This window comes from Coccinella septempunctata, chromosome 7 (assembly GCF_907165205.1).
Source record: "Coccinella septempunctata chromosome 7, icCocSept1.1, whole genome shotgun sequence".
In the NCBI taxonomy this organism is placed as follows: Eukaryota; Metazoa; Arthropoda; class Insecta; order Coleoptera; family Coccinellidae; genus Coccinella; species Coccinella septempunctata.
In genome coordinates this window covers 1644607-1662551 of record NC_058195.1, presented here as the reverse complement: position 1 = coordinate 1662551, position 17945 = coordinate 1644607, and the positions used below count along the sequence as shown (strand labels likewise).

The 17945-nt window shown below is 41.5% G+C and overlaps 5 protein-coding genes across 5 annotated transcripts in view; 1 reads left to right on the top strand and 4 right to left on the bottom strand.

The window, feature by feature from the left end:
* The window catches only part of LOC123316876 (nuclear protein localization protein 4 homolog), a 61614-nt gene that overhangs the window by 20227 nt on the left and 23442 nt on the right, over positions 1-17945 (top strand). The gene's annotated exons all lie outside the window — the stretch shown is intronic.
* Positions 91-1853, bottom strand: LOC123316881 (uncharacterized protein F21D5.5). The gene has a single exon (XM_044903153.1). It carries the CDS (start codon positions 1771-1773, stop codon positions 238-240), a length of 1536 nt encoding a protein of 511 aa, XP_044759088.1. The 5' UTR covers positions 1774-1853; the 3' UTR covers positions 91-237.
* Positions 2100-2690, bottom strand: LOC123316896 (cytochrome c oxidase subunit 6A1, mitochondrial-like). Its single transcript, XM_044903171.1, has 2 exons — positions 2498-2690; positions 2100-2412 (listed from the first exon to the last, which is right to left on the bottom strand). Exons 1-2 carry the CDS (start codon positions 2670-2672, stop codon positions 2174-2176), a joined length of 414 nt encoding a protein of 137 aa, XP_044759106.1. The 5' UTR covers positions 2673-2690; the 3' UTR covers positions 2100-2173.
* LOC123316888 lies at positions 5708-8759 on the bottom strand. Its single transcript, XM_044903163.1, has 3 exons — positions 8610-8759; positions 7383-7711; positions 5708-6254 (listed from the first exon to the last, which is right to left on the bottom strand). The coding sequence occupies exons 1-3, from the start codon at positions 8610-8612 to the stop codon at positions 5819-5821; spliced, it is 768 nt and encodes a 255-aa protein (XP_044759098.1). The 5' UTR covers positions 8613-8759; the 3' UTR covers positions 5708-5818.
* On the bottom strand, positions 8813-11149 carry LOC123316887 (E3 ubiquitin-protein ligase SIAH1A-like). The gene is made up of 2 exons (XM_044903162.1): positions 10916-11149; positions 8813-9979 (listed from the first exon to the last, which is right to left on the bottom strand). The coding sequence occupies exons 1-2, from the start codon at positions 10928-10930 to the stop codon at positions 9137-9139; spliced, it is 858 nt and encodes a 285-aa protein (XP_044759097.1). The 5' UTR covers positions 10931-11149; the 3' UTR covers positions 8813-9136.

Below are 17945 nucleotides of genomic sequence, written 5' to 3'. Positions count from 1 at the left end.
TTTGATTCTAATTAATTTCTTCACTTGAACTTTCCTCTGATAATTTTTTTTCCATCACTAAAACACTCTTAACTAGCAATAAATGCGATATTTTAAAAGGTTTTTGAGATTCTTCATGTATTTCCAAGAATATTAGGTAGTTTAAAATAAATAAGATACATCATTTCTGTATAAAATAACTCCACAATTATCACCAAATCAATCAGATCTCGATTTCACTCAACACATATACAAATATCACGATTCCAATAGGAACATCCTATATAATCTTTCACTATTTTCTGATTCAAAGTGCGGTTTAAAAGGTATATTGAGGATCTCGGAGAATCCCTCTGATAAATCAGGAGCCTCGAACTTTTTCCTGTAAGAATACAACAGCATATCTCCGATTACCTCGTGGGATCTATCCGTTAGTCCTCGAAACTTATTGTTATGCCTGCAGTGTTCGAAGGTTGTCGACATGACGAAACATCTGCACTGTACGTTGTGTTTCTTGGCTATATCGATGTACTTCTTCCTACTCGCTTTATCCGGATGGGTGTTATCCACGACCGCGTTTTTTCCCTTGCTAATGCATTGTTCGAGCATAAGAACGCATTTTTCCCAAGATTTGAGCGTGTCACGGTTGATGTGAACGTAGTTTTTCGGCATCAGTTCGGTTTTGCAAAAATGACTCTTGCCGGATCCTTGACTACCCACCATGAGGATGATGTCGTGACTTTTTTTGCTATAATCGGGGTATTCGACGATTTTCAGGTTGCGCGGGTCGAAAAGTGGCATTTTGAATGGGTTCGGGGAGGATTTCAAGAAATATTCCTCGGGGGTGTAAAATTTCAGGCCTAAATTCAGGGCGAAGAGTCTGTCGGCGCTGGAGTGATCTTTCTTCCTTTTCGGAGCCCAATCTTTCTCCCTTCCTGCCGCGTCGCCGACGTAAAAAGATTTTTCCATGTCTATTCCAACGTTTCCGTTCTTTAAGTCCGATAGTATATTCCACATTCCGATTGAAGGTTTACGGTATATACCTTTTCCTAGGGCCACGAAAACTTGCACTGGTATCGATAGGGCACAGATTATTTTCTCGATTTTGTACTTGAAATCTCTTATTTTATCACTGTCTTTCCCTACACCGGACTGGTTGGTGAAAAATGCAATTTTATACTGTTTCTCATACAGTTCTTTAAGAGTTTTTGGCACTACGTTCATGTTCATCTCCCAATCGTCCTTATCTTTAGGAAACCTGAGGCCCGACTTGGTTTTTATGATTGTTCCGTCTATATCAAATGAAGCTACTTTGGGTTGTGGAGGACAATCTTCAGGTGTGAAAACTAACAATTCAGTATCGTCTATACACTCCCATTTACCACTGATGTTAGACAGACTCGAGCTCGAAACCGTTTTATGTTTTTGCATATTGAATATGGGAAATTTAGGCTTTTTATTGGACGGTTCATCATTTTTCATATCGGGTGTTTCGAATACCACTTTGAATTTATGGTATCCTAATCTCAGTTCTAAAACATCGCCATGTCTTAAGGTGTAAGTTTCGTTTAGCATTAATGCGTAGCCGTTACAGCCAGAATAGCACTTTCCAATGGTCTTTACCATGAGTTTGTTGGGGTTAAATTCAGCCTTACATTCAAGATGTTTCCTGGATAAATGTAAATCTTCTACAGCTGTGACTGGATTTCTCCCTAGTATTACGGTTTCATTTTCTGGCATTATTATTTTCTTTGTTTCGTTCAAGAGGCATTGTAAGTAGCATTTTTTAGACATCCTTAAAAATATATTGAAGTAAAAGTAAACAGTAAATGTGAGGTTAGAATTCGAAAGCAAAGATTATAAGTTAGGTTAACTCTATGATCTTTGATCGAAAAGTCAGTGTTATCAACATAATCTTACAGCATAGAGTATGATTCTATGTTCTGAAAACTTCTTTGTCATAAGTGATGGTTGGCACCACTGAACCATAGAACAGAGAAGGACTCTAACGGTAGATCAAATAAACAGTAGACATAAAAATACCAAACGAGCAGTAGATTTCTGTAATAATCTTAGCTTGATTATTGACTTTTTCATTCGGGTTTGGGGGACAGTCGGTAGATGGCGGATTCGATTTATTACTAAAATTTTTCGTTTTGAACTGATAAGGGAATATTAGTTTTTCCGGCGCATATTAATCTTCGTAACCTTCGGGCAGGGCGTTTTTCTCCTTGTTGTGGAAAAGCGTTTTGTTTCCGTCGCCCCACATGAACCTGTGGGTGCGTCTGTACATGTAGGGGTACTTCACGAAGGGAGGACGTTGGTAGCATTTTTTCTTGTGTTCGTACTCCCTGTAATTCCACAAGGACATACCGATTATCGCCGGCACCGCAGCTAGCCAGAAGAGGAACTTGTAGGGCTTGTAACCGCCAGCTGAAACCAATTCAAAATATATCGGTGAATTTTTTGTTGGTACCCCTGAAATATTCCCTTTTTTGCGTGTTTTTTTTTTACTTACATGGAGGTTGTGGTGGATAGGTGCAATCATGGTGAGACTTCTTTCTGCAATTCGAAATGCAGGAATGGAAGAGTTTTGTCAATTCGGTTGTAGTTGGTTTTTTGGTACTCGAATTTTGTCGAAGAAGTAATGGTAAAGTTTTTATAACATTCATTTTTGTTAATATGACTGACATTAGTGACAATTATTTTGTCTCTATGTGTGATACAGAAAAGAATGGCATTTTTACTATACATAGAAAAAAGTATTATACTTTGATTTCTACCTCAGTGGTCGAACACTGAGCGGCGTATCATAGATAAATCTGTACCATAGAAAATAAAACTAATTTTTGCGAACCCTTCGATAAATAATCCCTCCCATATTTTTTTTCGACTGTCGCTTCTTCTCGTATATTCGGAAAAAGGACGAATCACCTGAAATACAATCCGGATTCTGAAACCGAGCCAACTTTGACCCACGCCTGTCCGTCCAGTTGAGATCGGGACAAACTGTTAAAGTGTGACAGCCAGTTAGTTTCGGCGGTTGGTTCCCATCCCTTGAGAACAACCCCTTTACGTGCAGCATCCTCTGAGGCGAGTCCCGTTTAATGTTTATACGAGGAAGCCGTCATGTTACACGAGAACGTTGAGAACGGAGCACTTTGGTCGTTCAAGACGTCCCGTGACATCGAAGAAGCAGTAGGGAGTATGAACTGTCGATCTTTCGCCCTGCAATTTCTGCTTTTTTATGTCCTTGGTTGAACAATTTTCAACCTAGCGAGGCGACACCTCTTTGAACAGCATTTTTCGATTTTTCTAATTTGATAGAACTTGCTTTATTGGCAACGAATTCGCTACCATAGCAACGAACTTGTTTCCATAGCAACGAACTTGATGCCTTAGCAACAAACTTGTTTCCATAGCAACGAACTTGCTGCCTTAGCAACAAACTTGTTTCCATAGCAACGAACTTGTATCCATAGCAACGAACTTGTAACTATAGCAACGAACTTGTTTCCATAGGAACGTACTTGCTTTCATAGCAACGAGCTTGCTTCCATGGCAACCAAACTTTATGCTTTGGATTGATAGGAATTGTTTTCAATTTTCAACATATTTCTCGCAATTGTTTGCACAAATAACTTGCGTATCGCGAAACCCAATAATCAATTGATTGTATCGATATCAAATAAGTGATTTTTCTCTATTTCCCTCGAGCTGCGTCGAATGCTATGCGGCTCCCTGCCGCATCGAGATGCCCACGAACGCATAAAAAAATGGCGCAAAGTCATCGGTACCCCCGATAATCCCATATGTATGAAACACGCGGCCAACAACTACTCAGGAATTCACGCGGCACACCAACTTCATACATATTGACAGGCCTCTCTCTCTCAGACTTATCCTTTCGGCATCGATGACATTTGGATTCTATTTGGATAAAACATGAAATCTGGAGATTACGGATTGGCGCGAAACGTGCTCCCTTACCAGTTTTCTAGGGGGGCTTTGACGGGGGATAGGATCTTGCTAGTGAGATTGTGAAGTTTTCTATTGGAAACTAAAACTTTTGGTTACGTTTTAACATCGAGTATTTCGAGGCAATCCGGACCAAACATTAAAGAATGAGAAGAGGAATCGATGATTCCCCTCATCCGTCTAAAAATTACGGAACGTGGCCGTTACCGACGCGAGATATTCCGGGGCTATTTCGCGCACCTGGCGCCCCCTCTAAATCAAACTAAAGGTTATGGATATGCTGCAGGAAGTTACGGCATCTCTCCCCCACCCCCTCGAGAAATATGCTAATATTTCAGAAGACGCTAAAACGTCGCGCATATGGAGGATTTGCCCCTAATAGATTCTGGAAAACGTGCGAATAGGTGCGCGATATATTCGACATAAAGAAAAAAGGCACGTTCACGAGATTTCGGTAGAGAGATGGCGCCGCATTAGGCCCTATATTTCCCGCCATTTGTTACCCGGTATGGATGGGACCGTAGATTATGCATGGGATCTGGTCGGGTTGATATATGTCGGTTATATTGCCCGTTTTATTACCGAGAATTTCGAGGTTAGGATTGGGAAGAACCTGAAGAAGTTATAGAAAGTCTTTTCTGGTGTTTGGCGACAATTGGTGGAGACTTGATGCGTTCCGGTACAAATCATGGTTTAGATGTAAAACTACAGACCCTGAGGAACACAAAGAGCCCTCCCGCACCTACCCTTCGAAAATCGTCAATCTTTTCTGCCGCACCCTGTATTAAATCATCGCATCTCGGTGAATTGAATTATTTTCGTTGATTAACTTAGAACTCCCTCCAAAGTGATGATTGCCTCCTTCCTTGCTTCTGATCTCTGCCAGTTCTCTCTGCCATCTAGAATGTTGAATTCACTCACAAAATTGTCGTATATCTCAATGCGATGAATATTCTGAAAGAGCAACTCTTCTTGTGGTAACTTTCAAGATTTCATACATCTCGGCACAACCGTTCGGTCTTGAGGAAGTTTTAACTGTACACATCTTTTCGGGAATTTTTCGGAGTAGTTTTTCTTCCAGGAAAATTATTGCAGATTTAAATGCGATACATATTCTGAAAGAGCAACTCTTCTAGTTATAAATCTGAGAATTTCATCCATTTCGGCACAACCCTTTGGTCTTAACCCCAATCTTTTTGGGAATTCACGATTTGTTACCCCTAATATCTGGCCTACTTCCCCTTAAAGCAAATCCGCCACTGGCCAAGTTGTTTCTTTAGTCGTTATTTCCAGTTTTTCGGCGCAGCCTGTACAAGAAGGCATATTGGCAGTGTTGTGATTTAGTGGACGTACAGACCCGCCGGAGAGCTGAAGCCCTCTGTCGCTGTACCTAATGAACACATCCATTTTTTCGCATATGCCGGTGGCATATGGGGCTTTTGCCCCCGTCGCAGTTAATATTACCAGGAGAAAATATATCGGTTTTTCCTACGGAAATAATAAAATCTCCCATGGTCGCACACTTGTTACCAGTTGACCGTTGGAGATCTGGAAAGTTGAGATTGAAGGATAACTCGCTATCGAAAAAAGATGTACAGGATGTCTCAAATTCGAGCTAGAGCAAAACTGATGAGGGCTTTTTCAGCGGGAAGAAACGTGACGTCTCTTTTGCTCTAGCTCTTCTAGTTTCTTAAGTTCACTCATTAAACATGCATGGGGAGTACGAATTACTTAAAGGACCAAATATGCATTTCATATAAAAATTATTTATTCAAATTAGCATAAAAAGACATCAATAGTAAAAACTGCAGATAAAACTTCCTAATATAACGACAATAATAATTAAAAATCGACCGCAAATCTACACCTTGGTGATCTTGATCTCGAACCTCAACTTGCCGTCGACCACGTAGCTGGTCAACTTCTTGAGCGTGAGCACGACGCATTTTCCGTAATCGCAGATCTCCTCGCACGGTCTGGAGTCGCTGTGGCACATCCCGATCATGTTGAAGTCGCCGTCGGCCTTCTTGATCTTGTAGTCGAAGAAGTGGCGGTTGGCGTAATCTTGCGGAGCGATCAGCTGCACCATCACGTAGAATTTCTTTTTGGTCAGGTCCAATAGGTGCTTGTAGAAGAACACGTCGTCGTCGATGGGGATGAGTTGGAGGGTCCTGTGGGTCTGGTCCAGCTCTATGGGCAACACGCTCTCCCCGTCGTTCTTCACCAGGTCGATCAGCTCGGGATGATCTTTCCTGAAGTGGGCTTCTATATCGGCGACGCCTCCGTACCAACAGCAGCTGTGTACGAAACGGTGGATTAATCTCCAGAAATAACCCAAAGAAAATTTTTTTGAAAGCTTCTGCGATTCTACTTATACTCCTAATTTTTCATTTTCGACCCAAAAATCTCAATCTTCGCCCCTGAAAACCCCCAGATACAAATTTTGAAGGGAATCGGGTGATAAATACAAAACGCATCCGCCATATTGACGCCGCCATCTTGAATTCTGTTATTTCGATAGGAGAATCATGATCTGCGTCTCCGAAAACCCCCAGACACAAATTTCGAATGAAATCGGATCATAATTAAGAAACTCGTCCGCCATATTGTAGCCGCCATCTTGAAATTTGAAATTTTGCCACTTGAATCATCATCTCCGTCCCCGGAAACCCACAAATACCAATTTCGAATGGAATCGAACCTCGTACGTCATATTGGAGCCGCCATCTTGAATTTTTCATTTTCGATCGAAAAATCTCAATCTTCGTCCCTGACAACCCCCAGATACAAATTCATTCATAAATTTTTCAAATTCACCACGGAAACTATTCAAAATCAATCTTCAAATATGGAGTTTTAAAATTTAAATCGCTTTGTTTCAAGTTTACGATTTGACAACAATTTATTAGAAAATAAAAAGAACAATGTCCGATCAGCTTGTTTATTAAATAACAGCTGTTTATTTATATCATAAGGCGCGTACTTTCTGGCGGGCCTCAACAGCAACCGGCCATAAAAATCCCGTTAAATTCTACGACCTTCCTTGTTCGTCGCAGACTTCATAGACAGCCGTCTTTGCCTATCTCATCAAGATAATGTATTTGTTGTCCTTTATTATCAACGCATATTTCAGTCGACGTTGACAGCTTGTGCAATTGACACAAAACGCTTTAAGCCATTTTCATTTTTAAGTACTTGAAATAATTTTTTTTTGGGAAACGGTTGAAATGATTATTTTAAAACGTTACGTTTCAAGATATTTCATAAAAAATACATCATTTTTGTCAGAAGGATTATGAAAAAAATCAACAAATGTTACGGTCTGAATCGAACTAGCCGACCACCATCGCTCGGGGTATCAACGGAAAGACCATTCCATCGAAAAAGAGCAGATGCTGACGAACTGCTCAATTACTTCTACATACTTGTTTATGCCGAAGTGACTGCACTCGCACTTCAAAAAGCGCAATTTGCACCCATCGCTGTGCATATTAAAATCGCCCATGTTGTCTTTTTGTCGTACGTAGTCGCATCCTCTGGTCCTGTTGGGGCAGTATACGCTGTTCATTTCGTATCTTATCTGGTTGCACACGGGGCAGCCCAGCGGTAAGACCAAGTTGTGGAAGCAGAAGTCGCAGAACTGGTGGTGATTGCCGCAGAAGTTCCGATTGCTTCGGTAGCGTATGGGACCGCATTCCATGCACGTACCATAGTTGGGGGCATTGTCGCTGCCAACTTCCACAGGAGGAGCTTCCTGGAGAAAGAACGGAGAGAATTAAAAAGGTTCCACATATAATCATAATTTGATACATTGTGTCGAATTTCTCACTTAACGAAATGCCGGATACTGTCGAGATAATGTTTTCTCTAGCGCCATCTGTCCGTTCAAGCGGGAATCTCAGTACGATGTTTCGCACGTTGGTGAATAAACTTGTGAAGCTTTTTAGGGACTGGCTGATTATTGTGTATTGGCACAAGTATCGTGTGAGGAAATGTCATTAATTTTCGATCAAAAAATTCCGCTGAATCGACCTGAATTTTACCTTCCACCAGCTAGACTTTCCCCTGTGAGCGGTTTCGAAAAGAGTTGTTCATGATTACGATAACTTTCAATAAGATTATAATATTCAATAAGAGTAAAATGGAAAAATTCTAGCATTTTTGAGAGGAGGATTGAATTTTTCTCGAAATTACGTGACTCATTTATTACCCTCAAGAGTGTTGTTTCCCTCTGGATTGATTCATGAAAATTTCGAAAGATACCTCCCCAAAAATGAGAATCTACCTGTCGTGAAAATTAGAGATATTCCTTCCAAATCATGTGCGACCCATATATAGACTAAATCTCATGATAACTTTATACATAACTGCGAAACAAGTGTTATCATCCATAAAACAATTAATGTATATCAAATTGTTTTTAGGTACTTAAACAGTCGATATCTACTCCGATTTCATGGACCTACCCTCACTTCTTAATCACTCTAATGAATCCAAATGATAAACATATCTCATATCTACGATGGAAAATTTCATCAATCTCATGATAGCCTAATGAACATTTGAAGTAGTCTGAGGTTTTTCTCCTCGTATATTTCGGAGAATGATTGAGCCAGTTCTGAAAACGAGTTAGGCAAATGACAAAAACGTACCATATTTCTTCTGAACAAATATTTCAACAACACTTAAAACACGATGTTCGGTTTAAACGATAAGACATGAAAACTAACGGAAAACGTGTCGACACATAAGTTGGTCAGTTTTTTTCAATAGAGATCGGCACGAACACAGAACACGTCCCTTCTTATTCTTGCATCAAAGGATAAATGATTTTAAGTGGATGAAAAAAACTGAGTACATTATAAGAAATATTTATCGATACAAACATAAAATGAAATCATAGTGATCATAATACATTAGTTACAATCAATATTATAATATTGGCCTTAAATACATTTATTATAGTTATTATTATATTTAAATTTGAGTTCGTACTGAATTGTATAACACTCATGAGGTACAAACCTAGAAAATAAACATTTCTTTGGAAAATACATAAATACAAAAAATTCTGAATTAACATAGACAAGATAATAAAAAAAATGAATTGTACAAAAACAATAATTCTGAAAAATGTGTACGTAAAAACGGAGTGGTACTCATAAACCCTCCCCCCAACTCAATTTTTCTTGATGCTCATGATCCTAAACCTAAACCTCATATTCCCCTCCTCGTCCAGGTAGTTCTTGAGTGTGTCGAAGGATATAGCCACGCAGTTCTCGTTCTCGAAGATGTTCTCCACGTATACGGCGTCGCTGTCGCACGTTTCCGTGACCTTGATCTTCCTCACCGGACCCCGGAAGATTTCGAACTCGTAGCAGTACTTCGGAGCCAGCTGCCTGGTCCCTATGAGCTGCACCGTCGAGTAGAACATCCTGTTCAGCGTGTCCACCTTGCACTTGTACCAGAAGAAGTTCTGACCGTCCCTGTAGTCGATCAGGCTGATGTTGCGATAGTCCTCGTTCAAGTCCACGTGGAGCATGGCCTCGGTCTTGAACGTCATCAGGGTGCTGTCCTCGTGCTCTGCCTTGAAATGGTCCTGGATCTGGTCGTATCTGCCGGTCCAGGCGCAGGTCCAGCAGTCGAAGAGGTCGCCTTCGCACGCGAAATCCCTGAATCTGCACTCCAGGTGGTGGGGTTCCACTTCGTGTGGTTCCAGGAGGAATTTGCAGCCCCTGAGTGCGTACTGGCATTTGGTTCCGGTCTTTTGGTTGGGGCTGGGTGTGGTCTTTTGGTTGAGGCTGAGTGTGGTGTTTTGGTTGGGGCTGGTTGCGGTCTTTTGGTTCAGGCTGTTTGTAGGTTTTCTAGGTGGTGGTTTGATGATCGGCTCGCAACAGATAGGGCAGGGCGTGGTCAAGGTTGTCAGGCAGCAGCCGCATACTAGGTGGCCCCTTAGGCATTTGTAGGTGGGTTTTCTCAGGGGTTTTTGGCATATTGGACAAGCTTTCTCTCTGGATATAGTCTGAAAAAAAGGTCCAGTAGAATATTATTCAGTTATGAATGGAAGAATCATTGTGAGAATATATTTGGTTCAGTGACATCTTGATCAAGAATAGAGTACCACACAAGCTACTGGATTCGGAACACATTCAGAGTAGTACAGAATGAAAGGTTTGATGAACGAAGCTATCAAAGCACTGGACTCCTAAAACATCGACTCAAAGGTGCTATGACTCAAAGAAAACATAATGAAATAGGCAAGAAACACAAGGTCTCTTTAGTCTGGGTTCCTGGAATCAAAGAAAACGAAACACTTGCCTCTTACTGGCCCAGAACCTTTCTGTGGTATAGGAAAATGCACCTGGAGAAGAAAGAGAGTCTTCTTCTAGAGAAGAAAGAGACCAAAAGAGAAACGCTTTGGAGGAAGCTTCCAGGAATGGATGAACTCCTGTTCACCTGGCTACAGAATGCATCGCTGTTGCGAGCCTGCGCAAGGAAGGTCTAGGACGAAAAAAGTATAGGAGAAATGAGGACCTATTGAAGCCCTCTCAGATACTGGAGTTCAATGAGTTCATTGGAAGTCTGGAGAAGAGTTTTTGACCTTAAGGTCTCAGTGAAACGTAACTTCCTTACCAAACTATATAACTGATAGCAATCATAAAATCACGATAACTGACAAGGGTGGTCACTGCGCTCCCATTACTTTCTTTACAAACCTCGTATTTATCGATTAGAGTTCTAGAAAACATACCAATCCATTTCTATTACATGCGCGGAAATAAAAAAACGTTTATTAAAATTTGAAAATGAGAAAGTTGGGTAATAAATCGTGCATAGTTCCGAAATTATCTGATAAAAGTCAATAACGGTTTCATTGGTCAAAGTCAAAAAGCTGTATCTCATTTTTTAATACTCATCAAATCGAAACTAGGCAAATATACGATCAAATACAACTTACGGGCGTAGTTTCCATTTCATCCAAAATGGCCTATACCGTCCCTACTGCGAATGGCATCAAAGGAGGCGATCAGAACATACCTAATCAACTATACTACACTAGAATAAAATTCGCTGGAGACTTTCACATCGAATTGGTCCAATGATATTCGTCACGTAACCGCGACAAAACAAAGATTAATAAAATAAAACAAACGTCCAGGGAACCACCGGATTCTCGATAGGAAATCTACTGCGTCGATAGAATATCGCTCTGCCACAGAATTTCGACCTTGCGTGCATATTCTGTCGACTACGACGCGATGAGGGTACAAGGTGCGTTCGAAAAATGCTCGGAAGGAAGAGAAATTCAAAGCAAAGTTTGGAGTTGGAAGCAAACACGTTTTCATATATATGATAGAACGTCATGAGTGCTCGTTAGATTTTGTAACGTTGCATCTAAGACGTCTACGAGGATGTATTGAAGAATTTTTAGCCTACTATAAAACCCTTTTAAATACAGGTACTTGATGATGCCTGGATACTACAATTTTTCGATTTTCACAATTTCGGTGTACATCTTTTTTCTTTTAATTCATTGCGTAACTCTGGTTTACTTTTATGACCTCAAACTTCACACTGACACTTCTGATGAGTTATTGTTCGTTGCTACGGTAACGCAATATTTTTTATGCATGGAACTGGTCTAGGCTAACTAGAATTCGTATATGTTAAAAAACACGACGCGTAACGTTTGATCAGCGTCAATTACCACTTTCTTCTTAGCAGATTCTCCTCACGCTTAATAAGAACCGATACGTAACCAGTCAACGTACGAGATACATAACTGGCGTAAATCCCCATTTGGGCCAAATTGAAAGCTACACCCCCCATCGCTGTCCGCGCTCCGTGAAATCACAGAACTTTAACGAGCATTTTAAATATTCATAGAAGAGTCCCGTCCGGATTGGAAGGGATGCGTGACGGGTAAACTCACTTTCGTCGGTTTACGAGGTGCGTTCTTGCGGGTTTTCTTCTTCTTCTTACTCCGAGACGGAGTAGGCCGGGGATTCGAACTATATTCATTAAGGGAGTTTGTCGGCGAACCCGCGTGTGTGAGATTTGCGAAAACGGAACAAGTTTAGAGGGATTTTCTCGGATAGTTGTTTCTTTCGAGGGTCGAAAACGCGACAGGGTGGCTTTGTTGGGAATTTTCTATGGTTGGTGGGTAGGTGCCTATGATGCTGGCGGGTTTTGATCTAAGCTAGCGGTGGGAGAAGTTCTTTTTCAATATTACCGCCAGTCTATGTTTGTTACACCGTGTACAAAATATGTCAGTATGCGTGTAATGTCAATATTATTCATCACTTTCTGTATTTGCACTGTTTTTATGCTAGTTTTTACAGAGTTTATACTCTGTCTATTAGTTGATATGTTTCTCGATTGGTTAGTTTCTTTTTTTTATTATTATATTGGTTTATTGGTCTTTTCGTTGATTATTTTCATTTTTCAAGTTGAAAAAAAAAATAGTTCGTCACTTAATCTATTTCTAATTCAATAATCTTGTTACTTCTTTGCTTCGAGAATTCGTTTATTCCCTAGTTCTTTAATTTCTTGACCAGTTTGTTATTTCGTTATTAGATTTTGTTTTTTTTTCTGTTAGTTGGATAGTCTTGTAGTGTTCGTTGTCAGTGTTAGTGGTCATTTCTCGTAACCTTTAGTAAACAAGCTAGCTGCATCTTTTTTGGAAGGAATCTTTGATCTGGGACGATTTTTGTCCGAAACTTCGCTGTTATCATTACTCCTCAGCTCGTTCAAGGATTTTTATAACCCCGCTTTGTTCGACAGGACATTGAAGCTTCGCGAAGTCTCATAAGTTCTACAGTAGGTATACCAGAAGCCACAAATCAACATCGGGCAAATCTCCACCTACCATCTTCACCCCGGAATCCACTTACGATTCGAAATATCCGCTATTTTTCATACGTTGGACCCCCTTTCTATTTTCCTACGGTGAAAAATTGATCCTTCGCGACTCTGCGCGAAACGGTGAGCATCCAGCCAGCTAGATGGATCTCGGGTTTGACAGCCGTAACAGCGGAATGTGATGTTTAATTCGGTAGATGGCGCTGTATCGCTCGCCTCTTGACAGACGGGTTGGCGCGCGGCATTCTAATTCAATTAGGAGTTGGATGGGTTGGATGTTGGAAGCTGCGACTGTGTGTCTTTGTTTGGTTCGTTCGTTATTACCGCGGCTTTGTTGGCTTAAATGAATGGTATCGATTCGCGGACGGTTTTTCAGATTGATTTAATGCATCGGTAAGAAAGAGTTTTGGGAGAGGGGAGAAAAACTCTTGAGGAATCTTCCAGGAATGGATCCTTTCAAACAGTTCCTTCGGGATTTTGAAACTGCAAGATCCAAGAAGTATTTGGATAATACGCCTCCTCACTGGCTTCCTCACAGGTCGCTTTAGGAATCATTCGATGGGATTAGGCTTATCAGAAACTTAAAAGTGTTGATTCTGGGAGGAAGGCGAGGAAACTTCTGTTCACCTGGTTCCATTGCCTCCACAAAGGATGTCTTGGACGAAAAAAGTATGGGAGGAAAGATGCCTTGGAGCTCTGGAGCTGGAGCCGGGGCACAATAGGTATTTATGAAGAGCATAACGAAAGTGATGGACCATTAGAATCAGCATGGGACACCTGAGAGCAGGAGGTAGATTCACTGACTTTGTGGGTGCTTCCTGGGCTTCAACCCTCTTTGCCTCTAGACTCTGATGTTCCATAGCCTTGCTACTAGAGACTTAGTGTTAGTCATAAGCTGCCTAGCTGGTTTATTGACGATGATTCTTCAATCATCGAAGTCCATGCATATCCGTGTTGCTACTGTTTATTTCTAGCTAGATCAGATTCTTCTAACTTCACGTGGCTCAGATGAGACCTGGACTTGATGCTCTAATCAATCAGCTATAGGAAATTATGCCACCTGCTGTCTGATTCAGTAACGATAACAGCCCTTTCAAAAGGTTTCTTGGTCCATTTCCAAGGACATTTATCAGAACCTCAAATACTTCTTGTTTGCGCAGTGGAGGCAGTCCAAAATCAACTTGAAATACTGTGCTGCGTAAGGAATGGTTGAAATGGATTTTGAGACGTTCTCTGCATGTACGGGGTGAAACACGTGGAACCTGTCACTCTAGTTATTGTTTTCAGATGACAGCAATCTCACCAAAGCCACCTACTAACATATTAGCAGAGACTTACTTCTACAAATGGGGCAGAGATTCGTTTAATGAGAGGGAAAGTCCCTCAAGACCGCGCTAAAGGTCGGATAACTTTCTAATCCAGCTGCCGATACGCGAGAACGTTATTCCTTATCGCGACCGACGTCCGAGCGGCGTCAGATATCTTTTTCCACCCTGTAATCCCGATGCTCACCCCGTAGAGGCCTATTAATTACAAACAAAACTATAAATTCCCCGCTCCGATGACTCACGCACAGGACGACACGCGTTTATCACGTGACACTCGGAATTTGGCGCGAGTGGGCTTGTGTCAGCGACACGCCGAAACCAGAAGATCAAAGAGTGCCGGGCGACAACAATTGAACGCGGTCCGAAGTGGGTTATTTATGAGGCTCGTCATGTCGACAAGGAGATGAATCCAAGTCGCGGAAAATATATCGGTTGTTATCTGCGTTAATGAACGGGGGATATCAAAGAGCTTGTCGGACGATGAACGCACGGAGGATGAGATATTGAAATTTCGCGGTTGGCGACACTGATGGTTACGACACGGCGACGAATTCGCTCTGAAAAATTGGGCAGTTCTGTTCAGTACGTCCATGTCTACGTATTTCGATCATAGAAGTAGGTTGTGGAATTTTGACAGCTGACGTTTGACGGTTGGAAGTGTCAACTGTCAATATTTCATCGGTTACTTGACAACGATGCTCGTTAGTTGGATGACTTCTCCCTGAACACAAGGTGTCTTTGTCACTTCTGATTCTCGCATGAAACTCGCGTTTTCTCATATCGTTATCAGACAAATTGAGCCGGCATATCTGGGAGAACTCTGACCATCCTGATAGGATCACGTCCCGTCCAAATTTCCCTACGCTTCTCCCGCAGGAGGCCCTTCAACTGTCAGGGTTGGTTTTGGCGTCCCCGACGGCCAGATATGAAAGGTCTATTATCGGCGGTTTCTTACGTGTATCACGTGGGTCTCTCCCAAGGGCCGCAGATAGCCGGCGCGGCCTCTGGTTTCCGTCACTTTGTTTGAGTGTTTGTCATATTAAGATCGACGCAGTTTGGGGGAAAAAGCTCGAAGGGAAATCGAGATCTCTTAAGAGGTATGCTACCGATGGTATTAAAAAGGCCCGTTTTATTACATTCGGCGTATATGCGGAAAAATAGAACTGCTGGACCAGACGCAATATGTCAAAATTACCGACGTAGTTTGCTATCGGACTGTTTCAGACGGGGGGTCATCGTTCAGTATTACCATCGAAAGGAAGATCGATGGCCCGGTGCTGAAATCCCGTAGTTTTCAGATTTTAATTCATCAAAAAACGCGGCTGTCTGGGTTCTGTCGGCGCATTCGTCATACGTAAACATGAAAAGTCGAACGATTGACAGTATAGGGAAATTCCGATCGATAGGGTTGGTAAACTTCGTCATAGACGGATAGTTGGATGTCACTTGGTGCATAGAAATATTGTACATAGAAGATACGGGCTTCATAGAAGGTTGTACAACGAAATGAATATTTATGAACTCCAACAGAGTTCATAGAATATTCCACCAACATGCTTCATCTGTTTTCGGAGTATTTGTTGAAACTGTTTGTTTCTCACCATGAAAATTGATTGTGTTTCAGTTTTTAAACTCGAGGGATAGTCTTGGTGAAGGGATTCGAAGGTATCTTATTTCCCCAGCAGTTTTTAACGCCTGTTGTTCGTTTGAATTTGAGGTTATTCTTGAAGTAAAGCTCTGTTCAATGGTTTTATCCTTCACCAGGAAACTTCGGACAATTCCCGATAGGGAAGAAGCATTTTTAAACTGTTTAATTTTTCACAAACTAGGTGTTCTAAAGGAGGTCGATAGGGGGCGCTTATTTTCTATTTAATTATGTCCTCATTGAGGACTTTTCTCAGGGTGGCCAATAACAAAAGGGCCTAAATAACTGTAATTCGAATTTTAACGACGCGAACGGTTCAGGGAGCAATGGGTGAGGAGTAGGCCGAGTGACTTTTCGACGTTCCTATCCCTCCCACCAATTAGTATCGCTGTGGCTAATGCAAGGAGCAAACGGCACACCACCACGTTAAAGTTCATTATTCAAATGATCCTTATATGGTTGGCATACCCCAACAGCGATAACGGGGCATCATCCCCACTTTTAATCTACCCCCTGTCACTCCCAAGAAGTTTCAAATATTTATTATCCCCTTCTAATCTCGCGAAACTCGCGTCTTCAAGGAGCCTCTACACAATTCCAAGCCTCCTTGCACATGTTGTGGTTGTTTTGTGATAGATGAGTCTGAGTCTCATCTCCTACCCTCTCTCCTACCTCCCCTACCGCCTCCTTCTTACACCTAGCCCCCCACAGCACAGTCTTCGCTTCTCAAATGAACAATGTGGAATACTCGGAAAGCTTTCAAGTTAGTTTCTCCCTCGGGACCAATAACGCTTATAATTGTTTGTTTCCTTCGGTCTCGTTCATAGGTGAAGTAGCTGCGAGTTGGGGGGATGCGATTCTTATTCTTGCCGGGCTTTGCGGAACGCGCCCCAGCTCGTAAACCATAGAAAAGTCTCCCGTAAGCCTCTAGGATTTGATAAGTTCAAAGAAACAAGAAATGATTTCATTCACATAGATTTAAACATGTTGACGTTGACAGCTGTCAATACTGACATTGACAGCTGTCATGACTGACACTGACAGCTGTCAAAATTTCCAAAAATGGTGGTAAAGTGAACATTTCCTGTAGGTTTTGATCAGATTTGGCGAATTAGAGATTCCGATCGTAAAAACGGTGATTATTGATCGAAACAAATTGAAAATCTCAATCGTAATTATATTTTGTCTTCCCTCGACTTTCACACCAGCGGCTGCTTTTGACCCCTCCGTTTTTGCCAGTTACACTCGTAACACATGGTGTTAACATCCTGCCATAAGTAATTAAAACAGATTTAACGACGGCCCGGGCGCAAAATAAAGCTCTTTCCTAATAACGGAATAAATTATGACGTCATTACTATACTAGATACTACGTCCGTACCTCACCAAGTTGGCAGCAGAAAGTGTGGCATTGTTTTATGAAATTGCCGCCCAATTTATAGAGGGTGTGTATGGTCCCCTGGTCGTTCAAGAGACTAACACGTTAGTCACATGTGTTACTTTTAAATTGGAGATTGAAATGGTAGGAGGGTATCTTTTCAGCGCGATACGCTTGAATAATGATTGGGCGGAATCTATGGTCCGGTGGTTGATTTGTCAACGTGACAGATGAGATGAACATATGAGTTCATTAGTTGATGAAGCTCGCGACGGAAAAATATGACTTGACAAGCGGCACTTTCATTCCATTCCGAATTTAAACATGTATCTGATGACAGCGTACAACTGAGCAAGGTTTCAAGCTTTAACTTTCATCATTCATGCGTTTTCTGTTGCCTCCCTTCCTCTCAACGATTTCAGGAGGACAGTTATTTTAGATGTCAAAGAAAAAAATTGTTTAATCTGTCACTTTTAAATTATGTGTTACAAGAACTTGTGAAGAACACCACTCTCTATGCTGCTACATTCAATTGTAATCTATGGCGGAGCTTATCTGTTTAAGATCACAGACAAGCATGAAGTATCGCTGGAAGGGTTACGTTCCTTATTGAATCAACGTTTCGAATCGGATTCGCACTCTGAACACGCTCAATAGAAATGAAACGATGATAAATCACAACACATAATTCCGAATCGAGTGTCACGAACGTTTGACCGAGTGTAAAAATGCACCCTACCGAGAATGTGTTGTGTAAGGGTAGTTCCGCATTTTG

What these genes read in the sequence shown, in the direction of transcription:
- LOC123316881 (XM_044903153.1), bottom strand. Translation starts at nt 1,773, where the DNA reads ATGTCTAAAAAATGCTACTTACAATGCCTCTTGAACGAAACAAAGAAA.
- LOC123316896 (XM_044903171.1), bottom strand. Translation starts at nt 2,672, where the DNA reads ATGTCAGTCATATTAACAAAAATGAATGTTATAAAAACTTTACCATTA. An exon ending in CTATCCACCACAACCTCCAT is followed by an intron (nt 2,413 to 2,497) that starts GTAAGTAAAAAA and finishes AATTGGTTTCAG; the next exon opens with CTGGCGGTTACAAGCCCTAC.
- LOC123316888 (XM_044903163.1), bottom strand. An exon ending in AGTCACTTCGGCATAAACAA is followed by an intron (nt 6,255 to 7,382) that starts GTATGTAGAAGT and finishes TTTCGTACACAG; the next exon opens with CTGCTGTTGGTACGGAGGCG.